The sequence below is a fragment of the Aegilops tauschii genome, chromosome 4, assembly GCF_002575655.3.
Source record: "Aegilops tauschii subsp. strangulata cultivar AL8/78 chromosome 4, Aet v6.0, whole genome shotgun sequence".
Taxonomy (NCBI): domain Eukaryota; kingdom Viridiplantae; phylum Streptophyta; class Magnoliopsida; order Poales; family Poaceae; genus Aegilops; species Aegilops tauschii.
This window is the reverse complement of record NC_053038.3, coordinates 115,912,386-115,938,417: the sequence shown is the minus strand read 5'-3', so window position 1 is coordinate 115,938,417 and position 26,032 is coordinate 115,912,386. Positions and strand designations below refer to the sequence as shown.

General features: G+C 44.1%; 1 protein-coding gene across 1 annotated transcript; it reads right to left on the bottom strand.

The window, feature by feature from the left end:
• Positions 1-18,227: 18,227 nt before the first annotated feature.
• Positions 18,228-25,471, bottom strand: LOC109773145 (probable inactive heme oxygenase 2, chloroplastic). Its single transcript, XM_020331842.4, has 5 exons — positions 24,919-25,471; positions 21,676-21,899; positions 20,135-20,242; positions 18,771-20,034; positions 18,228-18,657 (listed from the first exon to the last, which is right to left on the bottom strand). Exons 1-4 carry the CDS (start codon positions 25,460-25,462, stop codon positions 19,942-19,944), a joined length of 969 nt encoding a protein of 322 aa, XP_020187431.2. The 5' UTR covers positions 25,463-25,471; the 3' UTR covers positions 18,228-18,657; positions 18,771-19,941.
• Between the last annotated feature and the right edge of the window lie 561 nt (positions 25,472-26,032).

Below are 26,032 nucleotides of genomic sequence, written 5' to 3'. Positions count from 1 at the left end.
TTTCTGTACCTATTCCATGTGTCGTCACACTATGTTTTTCCAGTCAAATGTTGTTCTTTCGTAATAGATGTCCAAAAGGAAGAGGGTGAGTGCAGATCCTCAAGGAGTACAAACTAGGTATTTGGAAAAGGTAGTGATACCTGTTAAATCAGATAGATCAGCAGCCACAGAAAACACAGGCCCAACTATACCACACTTTACCCCTACTCCAGTGGCCAAACCCCTATTAGAACTGCTGGGAGCCCAGCGTCAGGTACTGTCTGTGATATCAATTCAAAATTTGAACTCCTAAATTTCTGCTTGTGCCTTACCTTCTCTCTTGTATGAAAACTAATTTCAGATGAATCTCCTTGCTCAAAGGATCATACGATCTCAAAACAATAATGGGCTCTGCATTGCTCTTGTCAGTACCTCTCTCCCTTTTGCCTTATAACGCTATACTTAATTAATTGCTATTTGATTATGTATCATCAGTCTGCACCTGAGCTTCATTATCCTCTGTTTCTTCCAATATTATTTGATCTATATTTACTCTTTGCAAAATGTAGAATAATGGCAACGCTTATAAAGATTTTTCTTTGGGGAATTTATTGAATTATCCTTCCATCAACATGGAGAAGGGCTTTGTCCAGCCCGTGTTAACATGTAATGTAAGTTCATCCTTCTCAAGCCTTCAAACTTTGTTCTAGTATAGATTTGGATAGGCATCATTTCCTCCACTGCTGTTTGCTTTGCTGTTTACATCTGATTGGATGTTTGCAACAACTACCAGTTTCAAATTGTAGTTGTAAAAACATGTTCCTTATGCAGAACAGATCCATTTATTTGCTTATATAATTGTGAAACCTGTTACATGTCTCCTTGTTTCTCTTTCAGACTCGTATCTCTTACGCCAGGCAGAACTTTAGGGAAGATAGTGAGCCAAACCATCTTGAGGACAGCGAGATGACCCCAAGGTCCTGTCTTGATGAAGACAGTGAGTTGAAGCTACTCACCAGCAGGTGTGAGACAACCTCTGTGCAGTCGCTGCCTCAATCAGTTTGACTTCTTCAGTCTCAACTTAAAGCGGAAAGGCTTGCTTCAGCTCAGCTCCGACTTGAAGTCAAAGATGCAATGAAGATGTCAGAGGACTGCCGTGCGCACCATCATGCCTTAAATCTAGTGTTGATGCATCTATCGTTGACACAACTGAGGTCTACTCAGCTTCTTCAGCTGTTTGGGGGGCCCGACGTGGCTAGGCCTAGTGCCTTCTGAAGTGCTCTCAGTTTTGTATATTCTTTTGTCGGCGCGTTTATTTGCACTGGTGGCGAACTTTGATGCCCAGTGGATGTAATATGTGTGATAGCCGTGATAGCCTAGCGTAAGTTGCTTGCTTATTTATTTCCTTGTTGTCTTGTTTATTTGTTTGCTTGTAGTCATTGCAGTTCTTTTTCCGCGGTTTGCTAGTGGCTGCAATAACCTATTTTTTTAACTAGGCCACAATAACCATGGGCTAATATTTACTGTAGTGACACTGGGCCTCCTACGGGCCGTAGAAACAGTGGGCCTTCTACGGGCCGTAGAAACAGTGGGCCTTCTACGGGCCGTAGAAACAATGGGCCTTCTACGGGCCGTATCATCAATGGGCCTTATACGGGCAGTATGATCGATTGGCCAAACATGGGCCAATAACAGGCCGCATTATGGCCGTAAACGGGCTAGAGTTGGAATCGTCCATTCATGGGCCGACCATAATGGGCCATCGTTAATAGGCCGTATTTGATGACGCTATGAAAACGGCCCAACGTATTAACGGACCACAAACGGGCCGACTGTAACCACGGGCTGAATTTGGCCCACAAGTAGAAAATGACAGTAACGGGCCGTAAGTAAACGAATGCTGGAAATGAGCCCAAGAATAAATGGGCTCTGAGAAGGCCGAAAGATAACATGGGCTGGAAACGGCCCAATGGAATAACAGGCCGTTAATGGGTATAAAGTGATACACTGTTCATTACGGGACAGTTTCACCACGGGCCGTTAATGGGTGTAAAGTGATACACTGTTCATTACGGGCCAGTTTCACCACGGGCCGTTAATAGGCCAAGAGTTACAAAGGGCCTCATATGGGCCGAAAGACGTCATGGGCCATACATGGGCCAGAAGTGAAAACGGGCTGGAATCATATTGGGTGGCCCAGATGACGCTACTGGGCCTAATTCGGATAGGGCGTAACGGGCCTTGGGTTAGCAGGTTGTAAATGGGCTATATGCGAACAGGCCGTTAACAGGCTTTCCATGGGCCGGCCCGCCACCTTTTGACCAAGTCAAACGGGCCGGCCTTTTCACAGGAATGGGCCTCTGTTGGGTCGTGCCACGTGTCGACGTATCATAGGCGCCTTCCGTCCAATGAGTGGATGACATCTGTCCCAACGATGAGCCGACACGTGTTTCCTCCAGCCAATGATGATTTTACACGTGGAAAATCCCCATTGGTCGGGGCTGTTAACGGGTTATCGGATCCAAAACACGACCCGATAGCTTAACGGTGTTCCGTTACGGTGGATGCCACGTGTCGGTCACCCTTGACGAAAGCACTTCTGTGACGCGCGATTTATCGTCATGGAAGTGGACACTTCCGTGATGATAATTTTGGCAATGTCATGGAACACTTCTACGACAGCACAGGTATGACTATCTTGATTCTGTCATAAATTTGTCATGGATGTACATGCATGACAGAAAACGCGACCTACTGTGACAAACACGTATCATCACGGAAGTGTATTTTTTTGTAGTGTTAGTTGTAATATTAAAAGAAAACCCTAAAAGATTTCCCGTTCTTCTTTTGCTTGTTGGAAGCTTTCCCATGTAAATAGTTTTTCTCGTTCTTGTTTCACCTTCTTTAGAAAAACAAAAACTCCAAAAATATTTTAGTGTGTTTCTTTGAAATTCTTTTCTTTTCCTTGGGGGTCGAGAGGAGAAGACCACGATGAAAATGTTGAGTGTCTCTCATATGCATTATTGTTGATCTAACAAAGAGCCCATATTACCTTGTCTTCTCCTTTAAATAAATGTTTGAAGATTCCAGCTTAGTCCAATGTATGTGCACTATTATTATTATCCACACCGTTCGTTCGTGCAAGTGAAAGGCAATAATGATGATATATGATGAAATGATTGAGATGAGAAAAGGCTAGTATGAACTCGACCTATCTTATTTTTGTAAATATGATTAGTTCATCGTTCCTGATTCAGCCTATTATGAATGAAACATGTTTGAAATGACAATTATAGATTATAGTTATTCATGCCATGCTTAATTAGCTAGGAGTTTATATGGTTTACCTTGCGTGCCAACATGCTTTTAAAATGGTTGTGATGTAGTATGATAGGATGGTATCCTCCTTTGAATGATTCGAGTGGCTTGACTTGGCACATGTTCACGCATGTAGTTGAAACAAAATCAACATAGCCTCCACGATATTTATGTTCATGGTGATTTATATCCTACTCATGCTTGCATCAATGTTGGTTAATCTCAATGCATGTTTATGACTGTCGTCGATCTCTAGTTGGTCGCTCCCCGGTCTTTTTCTAGCCTTCACTTGTACTAAGCGGGAATACTGCTTGTGCATCCACTTCCATAAACCCAAAGTTGTTCCATATGAGTCCACCATACCTACCTATATGTGGTATTTACCTGCCGTTCCAAGTAAATTTGCATGTGCCAAACTCTAAACCTTCAAATGATAATCTATTTTGTATGCTCGAATCGCTCATGTACCAACTATGGCTGTCAATATCTTTCATGCTAGGTGGGTTATTCTCACGATGAGTGGACTCCGCACATCATTCACAAGAAAATGGCTGGTAACCGAGATGCCCAGTCCCATGCTCAAATCAAATCAAAATAATTGCAAACAAAACTCCCCCGGGACTGTTGTTAGTGGACGGTACCCGTTGTTTCGGACCAGCCGTGGAATGTGCTTGTTGGTGGTGGGGGAGTATAAACTTTACCATTCTGTTTAGGAACCGCCTATAATGTATGTAGCATGGACGATACCGAGATCTTTGTTATGTTGACAATGAAAGCATGCCGCTCAAAATATTATTTATCTCTATTTCAAAAACTCGAGCTCTGGCACCTCTGCAAATCCCTGCTTCCCTCTGCGAAGGGCCTATCTATTTACTTTATTTGCTGAGTCATCATCCTCTTATAAAAAGCACCAGTTAGAGAGCACTACTGTTATTTGTATGCATTGATATTAATTTATATTGAGTATGACTGTGAATGGATCTCTTTTACCATGAATTACAATGTCTAGTCAGTCCTTGATCTTCATGGGTGCTCTACATTTATGTTTTGCGGTCTCAGAAAGGGCTAGCGAGATACCATCTTGTTATATTATATCATGATTGTTTTGAGAAAGTGTTGTCATCCGAGATTTATTATTATTGCTCGCTAGTTGATTATGCCATTGATATGAGTAAATGTGAGACCTAAGTGTTATTGTGAATATGGTTAGTTCATAATCTTTGCTAAAAACTTGAATGTTGGCTTTACATATTTGCAACAACAAGATCAAACCGAGTTTGTAAAAGTTTTTATTTATCACTTTCAGTTTGTCAACTGAATTGCTTGAGGACAAGCAATGGGTAAAGCTTGGGGGACTTGATACGTCTCCATCGTATCTACATTTCCAAACTCTTTTGCACTTGTTTTGGACTCTAACTTGCATGATTTGAATGGAACTAACCTGGACTGACGCTGTTTTCAGCAGAATTGCCATGGTGTTATTTTTGTGCAGAAATAAAAGTTCTCGGAATGACCTGAAAATTCACGGAGATCAGTTTTGGAATAAATAAAAAATATTGGCGAAAGAATCAACCGAAGGGGGCCCACACCATGGCCACAAGGGTGGGGGTGCGCCCTCTGTCCTTGTGGGCCCCCTGGACCTCCACCGACCTCAACTCCAACTCCATATATTCACGTTCGGGGAGAAAAAAACCGGAGAGAAGGATTCATCACGTTTTACGATACGGAGCCACCGCCAAGCCCTGTTCTTCCTCGGGAGGGCAGATCTGGAGACAGTTCGGGGCTCCGGAGAGGGGAAATTGTCGTCATCGTCATCATCAACCATCCTTCATCACCAATTTCATGATGCTCACCGCCGTGCGTGAGTAATTCCATTGTAGGCTTGTTGGACGGTGATGGGTTGGATGAGATTTATCATGTAATCAAGTTAGTTTTGTTAGGGTTTGATCCCTAGTATTGTTGGGGAACGTAGTAATTTCAAAAAAAATTGTGCGCACACGCAAGATCATGGTGATGCATAGCAACGAGAGGGGAGAGTGTGTCCGCGTACCCTCGTAGACCGAAAGCGGAAGCGTTAGCACAACGCGGTTGATGTAGTCGTACGTCTTCACGATCCGACCGATCAAGTACCGAATGCACGGCACCTCCGAGTTCAGCACACGTAACTCGATGACGTCCCTCGAACTCCGATCCAGCCGAGCTTTGAGGGAGAGTTCCGTCAGCACGACGGCGTGGTGACGATGATGATGTTCTACCGATGCAGGGCTTCGCCTAAGCACCGCTACGATATTATCGAGGTGGATTATGGTGGAGGGGGGCACCGCACACGGCTAAGAGATCCAAGAGATCAATTGTTGTGTCTCCAAGGGGTGCCCCCCTCCCCGTATATAAAGGAGTGGAGGAGGGGGAGGGCCGGCCCTCTCTATGGTGCGCCCTAGGAGGAGTCCTACTCCCACCGGGAGTAGGATTCCCCCCTTCCAAGTAGTAAGAGTAGGAGTCAAGGAAAGGGGAGAGAGAAGAGAAGGAAGGAGGGGGAGCAGCCCCTCCCCCTAGTCCAATTCGGACTAGGCCTTGGGGGGCGCCCAGCCTCTCCTCTCTCTTTCCCCTAAAGCCCAATAAGGCCCATATACTCCCCGGCGAATTCCCGTAACTCTCCGGTACTCCAAAAAATACCCGAATCACTCGGAACCTTTCCGATGTCCGAATATAGTCGTCCAATATATCGATCTTTACGTCTCGACCATTTCGAGACTCCTCGTCATGTCCACGATCTCATCCGGGACTCCGAACTACCTTCGGTACATCAAAATACAGAAACTCATAATATAACCGTCATCGAACTTTAAGCGTGCGGACCCTACGGGTTCGAGAACAATGTAGACATGACCGAGACATGTCTCCGGTCAATAACCAATAGCGGAACCTGGATGCTCATATTGGCTCCCACATATTCTACGAAGATCTTTATCGGTCAAACCGCATAACAACATACGTTGTTCCCTTTGTCATCGGTATGTTACTTGCCCGAGATTCGATCGTCGGTATCTCAATACCTAGTTCAATCTCGTTACCGGCAAGTCTCTTTACTCGTTCCGTAATACATCATCCCGCAACTAACTCATTAGTTACAATGCTTGCAAGGCTTATAGTGATGTGCATTATTGAGTGGGCCCAGAGATACCTCTCCGACAATCAGAGTGACAAATCCTAATCTCAGAATACGCCAACCCAACAAGTACCTTCGGAGACACCTGTAGAGCACCTTTATAATCACCCAGTTACGTTGTGACGTTTGGTAGCACACAAAGTGTTCCTCCGGTAAACGGGAGTTGCATAATCTCATAGTCATAGGAACATGTATAAGTCATGAAGAAAGCAATAGCAGAATACTAAACGATCAAGCGCTAAGCTAACGGAATGGGTCAAGTCAATCACATCATTCTCCTAATGATGTGATCCCATTAATCAAATGACAACTCATGTCCATGGCTAGGAAACTTAACCATCTTTGATTCAACGAGCTAGTCAAGTAGAGGCATACTAGTGACACTATGTTTGTCTATGTATTCACACATGTATCAAGTTTCCGGTTAATACAATTCTAGCATGAATAATAAACATTTATCATGAAATAAGGAAATAAATAATAACTTTATTATTGCCTCTAGGGCATATTTCCTTCAGTCTCCCACTTGCACTAGAGTCAATAATCTAGTTCACATCGCCATGTGATTTAAAACCAATAGTTCACATCACCATGTGATTAACACCCATAGTTCACATCGTCATGTGACCAATACCCAAAGGGTTTACTAGAGTCAATAATCTAGTTCACATCGCTATGTGATTAACACCCAAAGAGTACTAAGGTGTGATCATGTTTTGCTTGTGAGACAAGTTTAGTTTATGGGTCTGCCACATTCAGATCTGTATGTATTTTGCAAATTTCCATGTCAACAATGCACTGCACGGAGCTACTCTAGCTAATTGCTCCCACTTTCAATATGTGTCCAGATTGAGACTTAGAGTCATCTGGATCAGTGTCAAAACTTGCATTGACGTAACCCTTTACGACGAACCTTTTGTCACCTCCATAATCAAGAAAACATATCCTTATTCCACTAAGGATAATTTTGACCGATGTCCAGTGATCTACTCCTAGATCACTATTGTACTCCCTTGCCAAAATCAGTGTAGGGTATCCAGTAGATCTGGTACACAGCATGGCATACTTTATAGAACCTATGGCTGAGGCATAGGGAATGACTTTCATTCTCTTTCTATCTTCTGCCATGGTCGGGCTTTGAGTCTTACTCAATTTCACACCTTGTAACACAGGCAAGAACTCTTTCTTTGACTATTCCATTTTGAACTACTTCAAAATCTTGTCAAGGTATGTACTCATTGAAAAAACTTATCAAGCGTCTTGATCTATCTCTATAGATCTTGATGCTCAATATGTAAGCAGCTTCACCGAGGTCTTTCTTTAAAAAACTCCTTTCAAAACACTCCTTTATGCTTTGCAGAATAATTCTACATTATTTCCGATCAACACTATGTCATTCACATATACTTATCAGAAATGTTGTAGTGCTCCCACTCACTTTCTTGTAAATACAAGCTTCACCGCAAGTATGTATAAAACTATATCCTTTGATCAACTTATCAAAGCGTATATTCCAACTCCGAGATGCTTGCACCAGTCCATAGATGGATCGCTGGAGCTTGCATATTTTGTTAGCACCTTTAGGATTGACAAAACCTTCTGGTTGCATCATATACAACTCTTCTTTAATAAATCCATTAAGGAATGCAGTTTTGTTTATCCATTTGCCAGATTTCATAAAATGCGGCAATTGCTAACATGATTCGGACAGACTTAAGTATAGATACGCGTGAGAAACTCTCATCGTAGTCAAGACCTTGAACTTGTCGAAAACCTTTTGCGACAATTCTAGCTTTATAGATAGTAACACTACTATCAGCGTCCGTCTTCCTCTTGAAGATCCATTTAATCTCAATGGCTCGCCGATCATTGGGCAAGTCAATCAAAGTCCATACTTTATTCTCATACATGGATCTCATCTCAGATTTCATGGCCTCAAGCCATTTCGAGGAATCTGGGCTCATCATCGCTTCCTCATAGTTCGTAGGTTCGTCATGGTCAAGTAACATGACCTCCAGAACAGGATTATCGTACCACTCTGGTGCGGATCTTACTCTGGTTGACCTACGAGGTTCAGTAGTAACTTGATCTGAAGTTTCATGATCAATATCATTAGCTTCCTCACTAATTGGTGTAGTAGTCACAGGAACAGATTTCTGTGATGAACTACTTTCCAATAAGGGAGCAGGTACATTTACCTCATCAAGTTCTACTTTCCTCCCACTCACTTGTTTCGAGAGAAACTCCTTCTCTAGAAAGGATCCATTCTTAGCAACGAATATCTTGCCTTCGGATTTGTGATAGAAGGTGTACCCAACTGTCTCCTTTGGGTATCCTATGAAGACACATTTCTCCGATTTGGGTTTGAGCTTATCAGGATGAAACTTTTTCTTATAAGCATCGCAACCCCAAACTTTAAGAAACGACAACTTTGGTTTCTTGCCAAACCACAGTTCATACGGTGTCGTCTCAAATGAATTTAGATGGTGCCCTTTTTTTATGTGAATGCGGCTGTCTCTAATGCATAACCCCAAAACTATAGTGGTAAATCGGTAAGAAACATCATAGATTGCACTATATCCAATAAAGTACCGTTATGACGTTCGGACACACCATTATGTTGTGGCGTTCCAGGTGGCACGAATTTGTGAAACTATTCCACATTGTTTTAATTGAAGACCAAACTTGTAACTCAAATATTTGTCTCCGCGATCAGATCGTAGAAACCTTATTTTCTTGTCACGATGATTTTCCACTTCACTCTGAAATTCTTTGAACTTTTCAAATGTTTCAGACTTATGTTTCATCAAGTAGATATACCCATATCTGCTCAAATCATCTGTGAAGGTCAGAAAATAACGATACCTGCCGCGAGCCTCAACACTCATCGGATCGCATACATCAGTATGTATTATTTCCAATAAGTCAGTTGCTCGCTCCATTGTTCCGGAGAACGGAGTCTTAGTCATCTTGCCCATAAGGCATGGTTCGCAAGCATCAAGTGATTCATAATCAAGTGATTCCAAAAGCCCATCAGCATGGAGTTTCTTCATGCGCTTTACACCAATATGACCTAAACGACAGTGCCACAAATAAGTTGCACTATCATAATTAACTTTGCACCTTTTGGTTTCAATATTATGAATATGTGTATCACTATGATCGAGATCCAATGAACCATTTTCATTGGGTGTGTAACCATATAAGGTTTTATTCATGTAAACAGAACAACAATTATTCTCTAGCTTAAATGAATTACCGTATTGCAATAAACATGATCAAATCATATTCATGCTCAACGCAAACACCAAATAACACTTATTTAGGTTCAACACTAATCCCGAAAGTATAGGGAGTGTGCGATGATGATCATATCAATCTTGGAAGCACTTCCAACACACATCGTCACTTCACCCTTAACTAGTCTCTGTTCATTCTGCAACTCCCGTTTCGAGTTCTAATCTTAGCAACTGAACTAGTATCAAATACTGAGGGGTTGCTATAAACACTAGTAAAGTACACATCAATAACATGTATATCAAATATACCTTTGTTCACTTTGCCATCCTTCTTATCCGCCAAATACTTGGGGCAGTTCCGCTTCCAGTGACCAGTCCCTTTGCAGTAGAAGCACTTAGTCTCAGGCTTAGGTCCAGACTTGGGCTTCTTCACTTGAGCAGCAACTTGCTTGCCGTTCTTCTTGAAGTTCCCCTTCTATCCCTTTGCCCTTTTCTTGAAACTAGTGTTCTTGTTAACCATCAACACTTGATGCTCTTTCTTGATTTCTACCTTCGTCGATTTCAGCATCGCGAAGAGCTCGGGAATTACTTTCGTCATCCCTTGCATACTATAGTTCATCATGAAGTTCTACTAACTTGGTGATGGTGACTAGAGAATTCTGTCAATCACTATCTTATATGGAAGATTAACTCCCATGATTCAAGCGATTGTAGTACCCAGACAATCTGAGCACATGCTCACTGCTTGAGCTATTCTCCTCCATCTTTTAGCTATAGAACTTGTTGGAGACCTCATATCTCTCAACTCGGGTATTTGCTTGAAATATTAACTTCAACTCCTGGAACATCTCATATGGTCCATGACGTTCAAAACGTCTTTGAAGTCCCGATTCTAAGCCTTTAAGCATGGTGCACTAAACTATCAAGTAGTCATCATATTGAGCTAGCCAAACGTTCATAACGTCTGCATTTGCTCCTACAATAGGTCTATCACCTAGCGGTGCATCAAGGACATAATTCTTCTGTGCAGCAATGAGGATAATCCCCAGATCACGGATCCAATCCGCATCATTGCTACTAACATCTTTCAACTTAGTTTTCTCTAGGAACATATCAAAATAAACATGGGAGCTAAACACGAGCTATTGATCTACAACATAGATATGCTAATACTACTAGGACTAAGTTCATGATAAATTAAAGTTCAATTAATCATATTACTTAAGAACTCCCACTTAGATAGACATCCCTCTAATCCTCTAAGTGATCGCATGATCCAAATCAAATAAACCATGTCCGATCATCACGTGAGATGGAGTTGTTTCAATGGTGAACCTCACTATGTTGATCATATCTACTATATGATTCACACTCGACCTTTCGGTCTCAGTGTTCCGAGGCCATATCTGTTATATGCTAGGCTCGTCAAGTTTAACCTGAGTATTCCGCGTGTGCAACTGTTTTGCACTCGTTGTATTTGAACGTAGAGCCTATCACACCCAATCATAACGTGGTGTCTTAGCACGAAGAACTTTCGCAACGGTGCATACTCAGGACGAACACTTATACCTTCATAATTTAGTGAGAGATCATCTTATAATGCTACCGTCAATCAAAGCAAGATAAGATGTATAAAAGATAAACATCACATGCAATCATAATATGTGACATGATATGGCCATCATCATCTTGTGCCTTTGATCTCCATCTCCAAAGCATCGTCATGATCTCCATCGTCACCGGCATGCCACCATGATCTCCATCATCTTGATCTATATCAATGTGTCGTCACATGGTCGTCTCGCCAACTATTGCTCTTGCAACTATTGCTATCACATGGCGATAAAGTAAAGCAATTATTTGGCGCTTGCATCTTATGCAATAAAGAGACAACCATAAAACTTTTGCCAGTTGCCGATAACTTCAACAAAACATGTTCATCTCATACAACAACTTATATCTCATCACGTCTTGACCATATCACATCACAACATGCCCTGCAAAAACAAGTTAGACGTCCTCTACTTTGTTGTTGCAAGTTTTACGTGGCTGCTACGGGCTGAGCAAGAACCGTTCTTACCTACGCATCAAAACCACAACGATAGTTTGTCAAGTTGGTGTTGTTTTAACCTTCGCAAGGACCAGGCGTAGCCACACTCGGTTCAACTAAAGTTGGAGAAACTGACACCCGCCAGCCACCTGTGTGCAAAGCACGTCGGTAGAACCAGTCTCGCGTAAGCGTACGCGTAATGTCGGTCCGGGCCGCTTCATCCAACAATACCGCCGAACCAAAGTATGACATGCTGGTAAGCAGTATGACTTATATCGCCCACAACTCACTTGTGTTCTACTCGTGCATATGACATCTACGCATAAAACCAGGCTCGGATGCCACTGTTGGGGAACGTAGTAATTTCAAAAAAATTCCTACGCACACGCAAGATCATGGTGATGCATAGCAACAAGAGGGGAGAGTGTGTCCACGTACCCTCGTAGACCGAAAGTGGAAGCGTTAGCACAACGCGGTTGATGTAGTCGTACGTCTTCACGATCCGACCGATCAAGTACCGAACACACGGCACCTCCGAGTTCAGCACACGTTCAACTCGATGACGTCCCTCGAACTCCGATCCAGCCGAGCTTTGAGGGAGAGTTCCGTCAGCATGATGGCGTGGTGACGATGATGATGTTCTACCGACGCAGGGCTTCGCCTAAGCACCGCTACGATATTATCAAGGTGGATTATGGTGGAGGGGGGCACCGCACACGGCTAAGAGATCCAAGAGATCAACTGTTGTGTCTCCAAGGGGTGCCCTCCTCCCCGTATATAAAGGAGTGGAGGAGGGGGAGGGCCGGCCCTCTCTATGGCGCGCCCTAGGAGGAGTCCTACTCCCACCGGGAGTAGGATTCCCCCCTTCCAAGTAGTAAGAGTAGGAGTCAAGGAAAGGGGAGAGAGAAGAGAAGGAAGGAGGGGGCGCAGCCCCTTCCCCTAGTCCAATTCGGACTAGGCTTTGGGGGGGGGGCGCCCAGCCTCTCCTATCTCTTTCCCCTAAAGCCCAATAAGGCCCATATACTCCCCGGCGAATTCCCGTAACTCTCCGGTACTCTGAAAAATACCCGAATCACTCGGAACCTTTCCGATGTCCGAATATAGTCGTCCAATATATCGATCTTTACGTCTCGACCATTTCGAGACTCATCGTCATGTCCCCGATCTCATCCGGGACTCCGAACTACCTTCGGTACATCAAAATACATAAACTCGTAATATAACTGTCATTGAACTTTAAGCGTGCGGACCCTACGGGTTCGAGAACAATGTAGACATGACCGAGACACGTCTCCGGTCAATAACCAATAGCGGAACCTGGATGCTCATATTGGCTCCCACATATTCTACGAAGATCTTTATCGGTCAAACCGCATAACAACATATGTTGTTCCCTTTGTCATCGGTATGTTACTTGCCCGAGATTCGGTCGTCGGTATCTCAATACCTAGTTCAATCTCGTTACCGGCAAATCTCTGTACTCGTTCCGTAATACATCATCCCGCAACTAACTCATTAGTTACAATGCTTGCAAGGCTTATAGTGATGTGCATTACTGAGTGGGCCCAGAGATACCTCTCCGACAGTCGGAGTGACAAATCCTAATCTCGAAATACGCCAACCAACAAGTACCTTCGGAGACACCTGTAGAGCATCTTTATAATCACCCAGTTACGTTGTGACGTTTGGTAGCACACAAAGTGTTCCTCCGGTAAACGGGAGTTGCATAATCTCATAGTCATAGGAACATGTATAAGTCATGAAGAAAGCAATAGCAGAATACTAAACGATCAAGCGCTAAGCTAACGGAATGGGTCAAGTCAATCACATCATTCTCCTAATGATGTGATCCCGTTAATCAAATGACAACTCATGTCCATGGCTAGGAAACTTAACCATCTTTGATTCAACGAGCTAGTCAAGTAGAGGCATACTAGTGACACTATGTTTGTCTATGTATTCACACATGTATCAAGTTTCCGGTTAATACAATTCTAGCATGAATAATAAACATTTATCATGAAATAAGGAAATAAATAATAACTTTATTGTTGCCTCTAGGGCATATTTCCTTCAAGTATCCACTATGTTCTAAGATTGATGTTGCTATGACTTTGCTATGCTTAATGCTTGTCACTAGGGCCCGAGTGCCATGATTTCAGATCTGAACCTATTATGTTTTTATGAATATATTTGAGTTTTTGATCCTATCTGGCAAGTCAATAGTCACCTACTACGTGTTATGATCTGGCAACCCCGGAGTGACAATAGTCGGGACACTTCCCGGTGATGACCGTAGTTTGAGGAGTTCATATATTCACTAAGTGCTAATGCTTTGGTCCGATACTCTATTAAAAGGAGGCCTTAATATCCCTTAGTTTCCAATAGGACCCCGCTGCCACGGGAGGGTAGAACAAAAGATGCCATGCAAGTTCTTTTCCATAAGCACGTATGACTATATTCAGAATACATGCCTACATTATATTGATGAATTGGAGCTAGTTCTGTGTCACCCTATGTTATAACTGTTGCATGATGAATGCCATCCAACATAATTATCCATCATTGGTCCATTGCATACGAGCTCGTTTCATATTGATCTTTGCTCCGTTACTTTTCCGTTGCCACTGTTACGATTGCTACAAAACTGCTACTGTTACTTTTGCCACTGTTACCGTTACTTTCATACTACTTTGCTACTAAATATTTTGCTGCAGATATTAAGTCTTTCAGGTGTGGTTGAATTGACAACTCAGCTGCTAATACTTGAGAATGTTCTTTGACTCCCCTTGTGTCGAGTCAATAAATTTTGGTTGAATACTCTACCCTCAAAAACGGTTACGATCCCCTATAATTATGGGTTATCAACTTTGTTCCGCAACATTTATTTGTTGTTTTTTCTTATAACCAATGTTTGGGCTAGCTCGGCTGCAGGTGCCCCAAGGGACAAAACGTGAAGGTTGTGGGTTCGATACTTGACAGGAGCAACACTTTTTCCAGTTAAATATTTTTTTATATAAAGAAATAGATAAATCTCATTCATCAATTTTTATGGTTAACACAAAATCAACAGATATAAAGAGGTGATGGATGAAGAACTATGAAAGCCTCCGTCCTTATTTATTAGGTAAAAATAAGTGGGGATTGGGTTCTAACCACTATACATTCCCATGGGTCCACTATGATAAATTCCCACTCCAGCAGAATTATTCACCTTCCTGCTCTTATCTCCGTGCCACAGCATCAGTTTCGTAATCCAGGACTCCCTTTGCATAGTGTCAAAAAAGTATTATATTTTGATACGGAGGGAGTATTACTGAGTCTTATATTTTGATCAACCATTTGATTCTTAGAGGGGATCAAGCATATCACATATTCTTGGAGGGGGTCAAGCACGGACTGTCATTGCACATTCTACAAAAAAGTCCCTGCACTTTTGTGATATCCACCCGGTCCTGATTTAAGTGGGAACAGAAATGTTTTGCGTTTTGCAGAAAAACTCCTGAGGTTTTGGTTAATCAACTCGGGGTCCTGTTTTAAGTGAGAATAGAAAATATTTCGCTTTTTTGCCGAAAACCCCCTGAGATTTGGGTTAATTAACCTGTTGTTCGTCTAGAAAATAACGTTTTTATATATTCAAATGTTTTTTTAAATATTCATATCTTTTAAACCATAACTCCAACTTTAACATATTATATATGAAAATCAATTAGAAAAATTTGTAGAATATGAATATGATGTTATTTTTACCCGTTAACCATTTTTAAATGATGTTTAGAGATAGATTCAGATGCTTTAAAAAATATCCGTATCTTTTAAACCCTAACTCCAATTTTAACATGTTATATATAAAAATTGATTAGAAAAATATGTAGAATCTGAATACGATGTTGTTCACATGTTAATAATTTTAAAAATGTTATTTAGGATGCAACGTTAATCAGTAGTGCATGACTCGTCTTTCTTTTGTACCGGTGCCGATTCAAATTGAAAATGAACGCCTTAACAAAGATAAATTAAAGACGAAACAAACCATCTATAACCATGCATGTCCGTCGGCGTGAGTGGGAAGAAGATAAACGGCAAGACTGATAAGATGCCATGTTGAAATAAAGGACGTGGACCAATTGAGGTCTTGAGTCATGGTTATTGTGTTAGGGGCGTGTGGTATTTTTCTCTCCCATTGCAACACAGGCGCTCTTTTGCTAGTAGCATGCCTAAGAGAACCTCTAGCAGACCCTTTAAAAGTTGACCCTTAAAAATGCGTATAAGGTGCACTGTAAACCGTTTTTACGGTGTGAAATTGCCCTGGGTAGAGTAGACTCCGTAAATAAAACTGTATCCCATTATAGCCCTTTTTCTTTTTTTTCTTTTTCCTCCCGTCCCGGCAGAGCCCGTCTTCGGCCACGGCGCGCCTCGCCCCGACGCCGCCTGCCCCGACCGCGTGCTTGCCTATCCCCATTGAGCCCGGCACCGCCTACCACCGCGCGCGCTCTCCGGTGTGGTCACGCGAGCTCCGCGGCGCCCCCCCCCCTTCCCCGCCCTTCTCCGGCGCCGCCCCGTCCTGATTCGGGCCGCAGGTGGCCTGCTCCACCCTGCCCGTGGACGGCCTCGCCTCGGCAGTGGAGGTCGAGCCTGTCGCAATTCGAACCGGCGACGGCAAATTCTGGCATGCAGCTACTTCTTTCGACGTGTGGTGACGGATTCTGGTGAGTTCCAGGTAGATTCCGGCCAGCTACGCGGCGGCGCGTCTGCTCCGACGAGGTTCGACCGGTTTACGGGTTGAACTGTATACTGCCTCCGAAACTGTACATATGAGGTTCTCGCGGATGAATTTTCAGTGCCTTTTAAAATGTTTAAGGGCCGAACGAATTTTACGGGATCTGCCAGGTGCCGTTTTTTCGACCGAAAATTGTAAACACCTTTTTTTTATGGGTTTGACCATTTTAAAGGGTCTGTTAGAGATGCTCTAAAACCTTATAAAACAGACCCAAAAAGTACACGAGAACATGAAGAAGTTTGGCAAAGCAGGGACCATATATTTCTGCGGAATTAATTAATCAATTCAGCATCTTTCTCTTGTTGTTTATGCGACAGATTGTTTGGCAGATGGATGCCTTAATTTGGCCGGTGCGGCTTCATCCATAGTTTAACGCAGTCCAGTGATGAAGTTGAAATAAAAGGATTTTGGTGATGAGGCGCACGCGTCAGCTGGGCACTACCTCGTTCGCTGCTTGTACCATGAGCATGATACTACATAGGACAAGAGTCACAACTCACAAGTTTGTCATGCATACTGCAGCTAGCGCTCTGGATCCCTCCATTTTTATTATTTTCTAGATGTGCATATTTTTTAGCCATGTTTGTGAGTTGTTTTCGAGTTGTCCTCTTGGACCTTGGCAGCATGAATTGAAAGGTTGGTACGTGGTCTCAAGCTAGCTGACGAGTCATGACACGAGGTGTGCTCCTCCGATCCATCATTGCTTCGCTTCTACCATCAAGTCTTGATAAGTCAAGATTGAGTTTTTGACTGTCTGGCTGACGACGACACACCCACCGGTCTTTTCCGAATTCTGTCAGCACTTTATTTGAAACGTGGCTTAACGAGATACAGGCCGAAACAGCGAGACACATTCGCGTAGGAGTATGTGTTTTATTGTGGGCAGTCTGGAACTGCAGAAATGACTTAGTTTTTAATAGAACAACAATTTTTCAGTTTTTGCAGGTTATCTTCCGAGCCACTGCATTGATCCGTATGTGGTCGCTACTCACTCCGACGGAGGCCACGGAGCGTTTGGTTACTGGATCTATCCGGTGGGAGATGGTAGCACGAGATATTTTCAACCGGTTTGGATGGCGGTCATGTAATAGGATAGGCAATTAGTTTCCTTATCTTGTTGATGCCGGCCGGTTGTGACGCTATGGTTACTTTTTTATAGGCTCTATGTGAGCTTTTCTTTTACTTTCCCTTCGGCTTTATGACCTTTGTTGAACTTATTTGCTTATTAATAAAGTTGGATGTATGCATCGTTCTGATGCAGAGGCCGGGGAGTCCCCTCTTTTTGAAAAAAAAAAACATGTGCCGTCCTGTACAGGCGTGCGTCCAAGTCAAGCAGGCTTGGAGTTGGAGACCATGAGTGGAAGACCTGCACTTGGTTGGTGCTGCCCATCTGCGTAGGCTACGGTCACGTACGTACACCACGGGACACGCTACACCCACTCCGCGCCGTGCCTAACCCGGCCGCTAACCGTGGGTGCGATCAACATGATTTCTTTCTCCGGCTGCACGTACCATAATCTAATCCCGTGGTCTAAACTGCAAGCGTTCAAGCATCGATTGGTAGTGGTTTTTTCTCCTACGCATGTCTAGTACGTAGATGTAGTACGAGCGAGCGAGCTTACATGCATATGGGTCAGTGATCGAGAGGGACATGGCGACTAGATTTCAAAAGTTGAACAAATAATGCATCACCCGTACACAATAGTAGTAGTATCATTATTGTTCAAGGGTGACCTACAAGATTCTTTCCCGTGTTCTTACTCAAGCCAGCCAACGCACTGACTTGACCAGCAGATCACAAACAACTCAACAAGATTTCTCTACCAGCTTATATACAATCAAGTGCCCCGATTCGCAGAAAAAAAAAACTGCCCAGTTACTGATAAAATCTTCATATTGATCATACGAATATGATGCTATGATTTCAGTCCCAACTAGGGTACCAGCTAGCTAGCTAGTTGTGGTTTCCTCCCTGGGTGTAGATGTAGTCGGTGTGCGCCACCAGCGTCCTCCTCATCAAGCACTCATCATCGTCTCCATCTCCCCCTTTGGCGCCACCGCCGCAACCTTCATCCCCCGCCTCCGCTCTGAAGAAGCTCGCCGCCACCTCGCCGTCGGCGTCCACCTGCGTTGTTGAGCCAGCAGACGTTAATTCGCCTTGCCGCCACCTCGCCGCTGGCGTCCAAACATCTCTCATGTCTTGTTCTATATACACACACATTCGGGATGTATAAGTACCTCTCCGTGGTCGTCCTGGGCAGCCTGGTTTCTTGCGACTCTCGCTGCGCTGGAGGAGACGAGGAGGAGCAGGAGGAGAGATGGCAACAGCAGAGAGGTGTACGGCCGAGGTGATGGCGCCATGGGCGTACCTTGCTGCTTCCTTCTCTTGTTTGAGAGAGGGAGAGAGAGAGGTTATGTGTTGGTTGGATTTATGGGGTGTTGGTTCGGAGTTGTGACGTTGGGAGGGAGGGAGGGGAAGAAGTAGCAGCAGGGTGGCCTTAAATAAGCGCGCATAAATGTACGTAGTAGCTAGGTTGACATTGCTGTGGGCTGATTTATTTTGTTAGGTAACTGACGTTTTCAAACGCTGCAATGTTGAGTTTTGGTGAGGTTTTTTTCATCTTGTAGCGATCTTCGAAATTCAAAAATTCTGAGGGCAAGTTGTACTCCAAACTGTAGTTTACTTGCACTTCCCTATGTATAGTGCAACTGTGCTCCCTTCAACAATGTACGTACTTTTTACTCCCCAACGTTAGTACACTTTGTGTTCCCCCTGTGTAGTGCACTTTGTACTCTGAACTGTAGTACTTGTGCTCCCCGCGACAGTGTATTGGCACTCCGAGTGCGGTACATTTGTACTCCGAACTACAGTAACCATGTAGTATCAATGATACGTCAAATTATCTACAACACATCAACCCAAGGAGAAGCGACACCGCCTACCGAGGAGACTTTTCTGTCAAGAGAGCACTACATATATGGAAACACCATGACAGATAGTATAAACCAACATAACCGAACATTACCTCCAGACTCATATCCATGAACGTCCTCACACTGACATCCAGCCTCCATAACCGAAGCATAAGGGTACCAGGGGCGCCATAGAGGGGGGGTCCACTCCTTTGACCTAGATTAGGCTACACCACATACACGATTTCCAGTGTTTACTGTCAAAATCACCGCCGTCATTATCAGAACTCACTGAGTGCCAGTAGATGAAGAAGGCGCCGAGGCACGCCTGCGATACCAAGAATAGACTAGCAGGGGTCGCGGAGCAGAGGTCGACCAGCTCCATCTCTAACAGGAAAAGACATCTATGGGCATTGGGAAACTACACTGAGCCTCTAGCTTCTCCCCGTCTTCAGGTTCAAATCAACTGAAGCCTGTAGAGAGATTGGTCGTTTGTCTATGAAACGATTAACCGCACAATCCGCCCCATGTACTGGAAGCATTTGGCGGCTTCTTTCAAGCATAAGTTCCTGTCCTTCCGAGACCAGTGCTGCAGCAGAAGAGATGCACTAATCAGATCAGCAATCACATACCTCATGGGGATGGTTTCAACTTTACATGAAAGCAGGAAAACATTGCGCAATGTGTACCTTGCTAAGCTCATTAAGCTTCTCCCTAGCATCTTTTAGTAAAAGTTCTGGGTCAGAATCCCATTTGTAGAACTCCAGCAATCTCCCTTCCAAAATTTTGTCGCATGTCTGTTACATGAGAAAATAGCAATACTTCTTCAGAGGCTTTCATCGAAGACAGCATAGGAAATCTTTCAGTTCCGGCTATGAAATAAAGAGATGGTTTTGAATGGATCCTTGTTGCAGTTTATGGGGCGGCACAACCTGAATACAAGCGCGGATTTTTAATCGATTTAGTTCATGCTTGTAAGAAGGAAACCCTCCCAATGCTCATTGATGGGGACTTCAATATCATTCATAGGGCTGATGATAAGAACAATGATAATTTTGAACCTCTCTGGCCATTCCTTTTCAACGTGGTCATTGATAATCTTGATCCGTGTGAGATAGATTTGGCAGGGAAGCAATATGCTTGGGCTAATTCACTTGACAACCCTACTTTTGAAAAGTTGGACCGTGTCCTTATGAATTCAGACTGGGAACATAGGTTTCCTTTGGTCTCAGTTTGGCCTCTGGAGACTTTTCTTTCTGACCATACCCCGCTGCTCCTTGATGCCGACAATGCTGCCCATGTTGGCAACCAGCCCCTTCCTAAGTTTGAGCTAGGTTGGCTGAATCGGGATGGGTTTTATGATTTAGTCGCCAAAGTTTGGCAACAAGAGCAGTGAGGATTCACGTCAATCGAACGTGACACGCCGGTTTTTACAAGGTTGGGCCAAAAATACAAGTGGTATTTACAACAAGGAGTCAGAGGTGTACACAGTATACTAGGCCATGTAATTTTTGAGTTTCCGGTGATTTGTAGTTTGCTACTTTATTTTGTTTTGCTTGAGAAGTACTAGAATTTATAATTGATGTACAGGCTGGGGGGATGTTCTCTTCCATCATCTGAAGAAAAATGCAGTATACTAGGCCAAACAGCACAATTACCTGAGTCCAATTACCAAGCCAAAATATCCAGTTAAAGAAATGTCAGGTAAAATGACTGAAGACGGTTTTTGGGCAATACGAAGGCTTGCACAGAACACACATTTCCACTTAAAAGTTTACGATAAAAACATACTTGATCTCACAAAGGACAGAGGGGGCACACTACAACTATCTCATGATTGTATTTCACAGTGATCCATTTTCATTCTATATCAACAAAACTTATGGACACTTCCTAAACAGTCCCATCACAACTTGGCTAACATATAAACTGATTGCCCTAGTAAAACCATATCACCTATAAACAGAAGGACTGTAAAATTTCTACCAGGAATAGATACTCTGCAGTACTATCTATATTAAGGCTAATTGGCCCCGGCATAGGAAAAAAAGTGCTTTGTATAAGCAATGCAACAGAATATGACATGACTTGAGAAAATAAAATACAGCACAAAGCATCTAATTTTTATTGTATACAGAATACGGAACTCGATCTGGTTTAGTGATGGAAGAATTGCCAGAATAACTGAGACAAGATCATGGATATTCATCAGGTATGGATAGGGAGTTACCTTTTTACCAATCGCCAACCCTCCAGTTGTATGAGAAAAATAAATATTGTAATAATGGGAAAGGAAGGCCGGGGCACTGCTCCCAGCCAATTCAGACAGATAAGCTGCATATGTTGATCCAAAAGTACTTGGCTCTGGAATTTCAATTGCTTGTTCTCTGAACCACTCCAAATCTTTTTCAATGCTAGCCGAACGTTCCAAACCACTTTTCCTGAAGTAAACATCTGAATGAACATTAAATTAATAATATGCGAGTGGTAGATACAGTTTCTGTTGTACTGATTCAAGAAGTTACTTAGGAGCTACAATAGGCATTAGATGTTTCTTGAAGGCCATTATTAGTTCTGATTTCTAATAATTTAGGCGTTTCACATAGAAGGCAGCATGATTACTGGTCCATGCTGTTGCTGAGATATTATGGATATACTTAAGTGCACCAAAAATTGTTTTGCCTTCAAAGTACTCCAATTTTAGGGTTGGTAGTTTTTTAGAGTAACACTTCCCAAACAACTTAACAAGCAAACTATCAAGAATATTAACCAGCGGAAAGTAAAAAACTTGCAACTAATTAGGAGGTATGGTAAAAAAGAGAGTGCAATCACTCTTGACGCGATCATGTTTTTCCCGTGGTTCGGATGGTTGGCGCTATCATACGTCCATGTTGATGGAGGCTTCGAACCAAAGGTTTTAGGATCACAAGGAACTCGGTTGAGTAGCCCACTAAGAGCATCTCTAACAGACTCCTTAAAATCGCGCGAACTGTACAAATCCGGCGACTATACGGGTTTGGCCCGTTTTTTGGGCCAGACCAGAGCCCGTATAGTCGCCCCGGCCCGTAAACCTTTTAACTACGGGTTAGCGGCGAGTATACGGAGCCAAACCCTATCCCCGCGCCGCCGCAATCCCCCCCTCGCCCCTCTCGATTTCTCGCCGCCGGTGACTCGTATCCGCCGCCGCACTCCACCATGTGGCGCGGGATGTGGAGCTCGGGTCGCCGCGCCGGCGGGGGCAACGACCCCGAGCGGCAGCGGTGCGCCATAGTCGACGGCGCGAGGAAGCGAGCTGCTAGGAAGTACACGAACCGCGGCCTAGAGCCGCCACCGTCGCTCCTCCGCGCGAGACGGAGGAGTATGACCACAGGCAGGCGCGGCTGTCCTCCGGCGCAAGCAGCTCCGCCGGGGGGTCAAGCTCCCGTACGCCGCTCATGCCGGTGAAAAGGGAGGCGGAGGAGCTCCCGCCGCTCCACGCGATGAAGAGGGAGCTGGAGCCGGAGCGGCGGGGCGGTGGCGTCATCGGGTTGGAGGATCCCCCCCCCCCCCCCCCCGGCCGGAGGCGGACATCTTCAAGTCCGCCATCGCCGCGCGCAGTGCGCGGGAGGAGGAGGAGGAGGCGGAGCAACGCCGTCGACGGGAAGCCGACCTCGACGCATTCCTCGAGCAGGGGCTCGCGAAGGCTCAGGAGTTCGACGATAATTTGGAGGCATGGCGCCACGAGGCCAAGGCGCAGGACAACATCTACATCGACCTCGTCTCCTCCGACGACGACTGAGCTCCTCCGCCGCCGCAGCGTCGCCACCGCACCCGGATGGCTCCGGTGAGCTAAATTTTGGCAATAGGGTTTACGGTGGCCGCCGCTCCTCTGATCTATTTTGCACAAATAGGCTATGTATGAAATATGTATGATGATCAAGTAACTATGAACGCTACTAGTTCTACTGATTTCTCCCGCAAAGTTCTGATTTCAAAATTTACAGGTTCATTTTAAGTTTCTGTTTCGCCAGGCTGTTTTCAGCCCGTATCCGAGGCTTGCCGTGAACTGTAAACTCACTTTACAGGTCCGCGATATAAGGGGTCTGCTAGAGATGCTCTAAGCGGCCCACTGAGCACAACCAACCTATACAATCATGGATTGCACCAATAAGCCTCACTAAGGGGTAGATCTTCACCAAGTAGGCCATCTCCGAACCATGTAGAAAATGATAGGCTCTCAAGTGACTCCTAACCGTCGAGGATGCGCACACCATCCAAGAGGAGCAAGCAAAGCAAAGTCACTTGACAAGAACTCCTCAAATGACAGTCAATCAAAGCACCTCATGAATCTAAGAGAACACTCTCTCACAAGAATAGGATTGTGGTGAAAGAGATGAACTTGAAGGTGTAGGGATTCAGAAAAAGGAAATTATTGGCCTTCAAAGAATCAAAGAAGTGATCAAGGAATCACCCAACACTTCTCTTCTTTTCTTGCCTTGAATCTCTCTTCATCACTTCTGGTGGTTGATGGATGGAGTGGTTTGAGTGGCTTGCAAGGGGTGGAATGAGTGAGTGGAATGACTTCAAATGAGTATGGATGATTGCAGCCGCCAAGGGGTATGGGAGGATACTTATAGAGAGGATCCAAGATTTGACCATTACTAAAGCTTGCCCCATGGTTTCTGCGCCATGATTTTAAGTGGATATCCCAGAGGGATCCACCGCAACCAGGATATGATAACTTTTTGCATTGTAAGATATGCCTTCTCTTAGTTACATATTTTCTAGTTTACTTCTAAATCACCCATAATTTTAGGAGTATGCAAACATTAATTGCTAAAGATAACGTGAAAGGCACAGAAATACTATCTAATCAACAACTATTGTACATGCCCTCATCAGCACTAAGGGCTCGCCAAATGCATTATATCCTAAGCCATATCATATGCATTATAAGTACTTAGATATTGCTCATCCAATGGATTATATCTTAATGTTGTATCTAAAAGAGCTTTCATTTAATGTGTTTTGTTTGTGAGAGCAAAAGTATGAGCTGTCCTGGTTTTGGTTTTGGTGCTAAGAGCTATATCTAGATTAAGACATGGTAACTCTCTCTTTCCTCGTTAAATAGGGTGCCACATCCGACTTTTGCTTAGGTCTCATGATTAAGATATAGTCAAATTGGGACAGCCCTAACAATACAAGTCAGACTGTGAGCTTCTAATGCCCAAAGAAATAGCAAGGGAAAAAAACTTTTAAGCAGAAAATGGCATGGAGTCACAGCTGAACATGATAATGAAACACTCAAATACTCCTACTTAACATGCGTCCAATGGGCAGTGACCACTACAAGTCCCAATCCTGGACCGAAATTCGAACTGCAGGATCACATTGCCGCTCGGGAAAAGAACACCTGCACTAATTCCTGGCTGGCTGCAGTAATTGACAAGAACAAGAACCGTAGCAAAGAATGGGGAAGAAAGATCTCACTCACAGGCGACGTCCGTGGAACCGGCTATGATCCGCTCGACGGTGTCGAAGACAAGCTTGCTATCCACAAGGTAGCCCACGAACCCTTCCATGCTGGGCATCCACTCCTCCACTTCGTGGTTGTCCTCCTCCTCCTCCACTTCGTCGTTGCCCTCCTCGTCCATCTCGTCGTTGTCCTCCACCTCCTCCTCCTTCGATTCATCGTCCTCCCCAGCTCCGTCGGCCCTATTATTGTCCTTATTACGAGTAGTGCGCTTAGTGTTGCGGAGGCGCATGGCGACGAACCGCATCTCCTCGGCAACGCCCACCGCCTCGCCTGGGTACTGCCTCGGGTACCGCCGGGGTTGCGGAGGCACTGGCTGCGCCTCTGCCGGGGGCGAAGGGGCGCAGCGCGTTCTGGATAAGCTAAGCTTTCCGGGAGGGTGGAGAAAGCGGAAGTGATGTGGTCGCCGGAGCGGCGCCGCCGAGGGGACGGCAATGGCGAGCAGCATGGTTATCCACTTGGACTTTGGCAAACAGTCTTCACTGTCACCACCGCTCCTATTCATTCTCTCGCTCCTTCGGGATGGTCTCATGGGCCGGCCCATTTTGTTGCTTTTGATTATTTTTCTGAAATTCGAGAAAAATGGATGTTTTTTTATAATATTACAAACTGTAGAGAGAGAGAAAATGCTCCCAAAATCTTATAGCAGAACAGTTACATGCTTGCTATCTTTGTGAAATTTGTTTCTAGTGTGTAAATTTTTTGTTACGTCATGTTGGAAAAACTTCATATAACCCATCAAAATTGTTTTGGATGTCACTTGTGTAAAACACCGCCTAAGTTATGTTACTCCCTCCGATCCATATTATTTGTCATTGATTTAAAAAATATTCATATTTTCTATTATGTGTTGACCAATGAATGAATTCGCCATACATATGCACCTTGTGCAGTGGTCGAGCTCAGTGTCACGGCATGCATGAACTCCAGTGAGCTTCCAAAGTTGCAAAATTTGCTGCAACTCCAGGAACATTGATCTAGCTAAAAAAACGGCGTGTTCAAAGGATTCTCAAAATGTTGGAATAGGATAAATGAAATATTAGAGTGTCATGTCATCTTGAATCCTATAGAAATT

Coding starts and splice junctions, on each gene's coding strand:
- LOC109773145 (XM_020331842.4), bottom strand. CDS start 25,462: ATGAATAGGAGCGGTGGTGACAGTGAAGACTGTTTGCCAAAGTCCAAG. Junction 21,900..24,918: donor CGGTTCCACGGACGTCGCCT/GTGAGTGAGATC, acceptor ATGTTCATTCAG/ATGTTTACTTCAGGAAAAGT. Junction 20,035..20,134: donor AGCTTAATGAGCTTAGCAAG/GTACACATTGCG, acceptor CTTCTGCTGCAG/CACTGGTCTCGGAAGGACAG.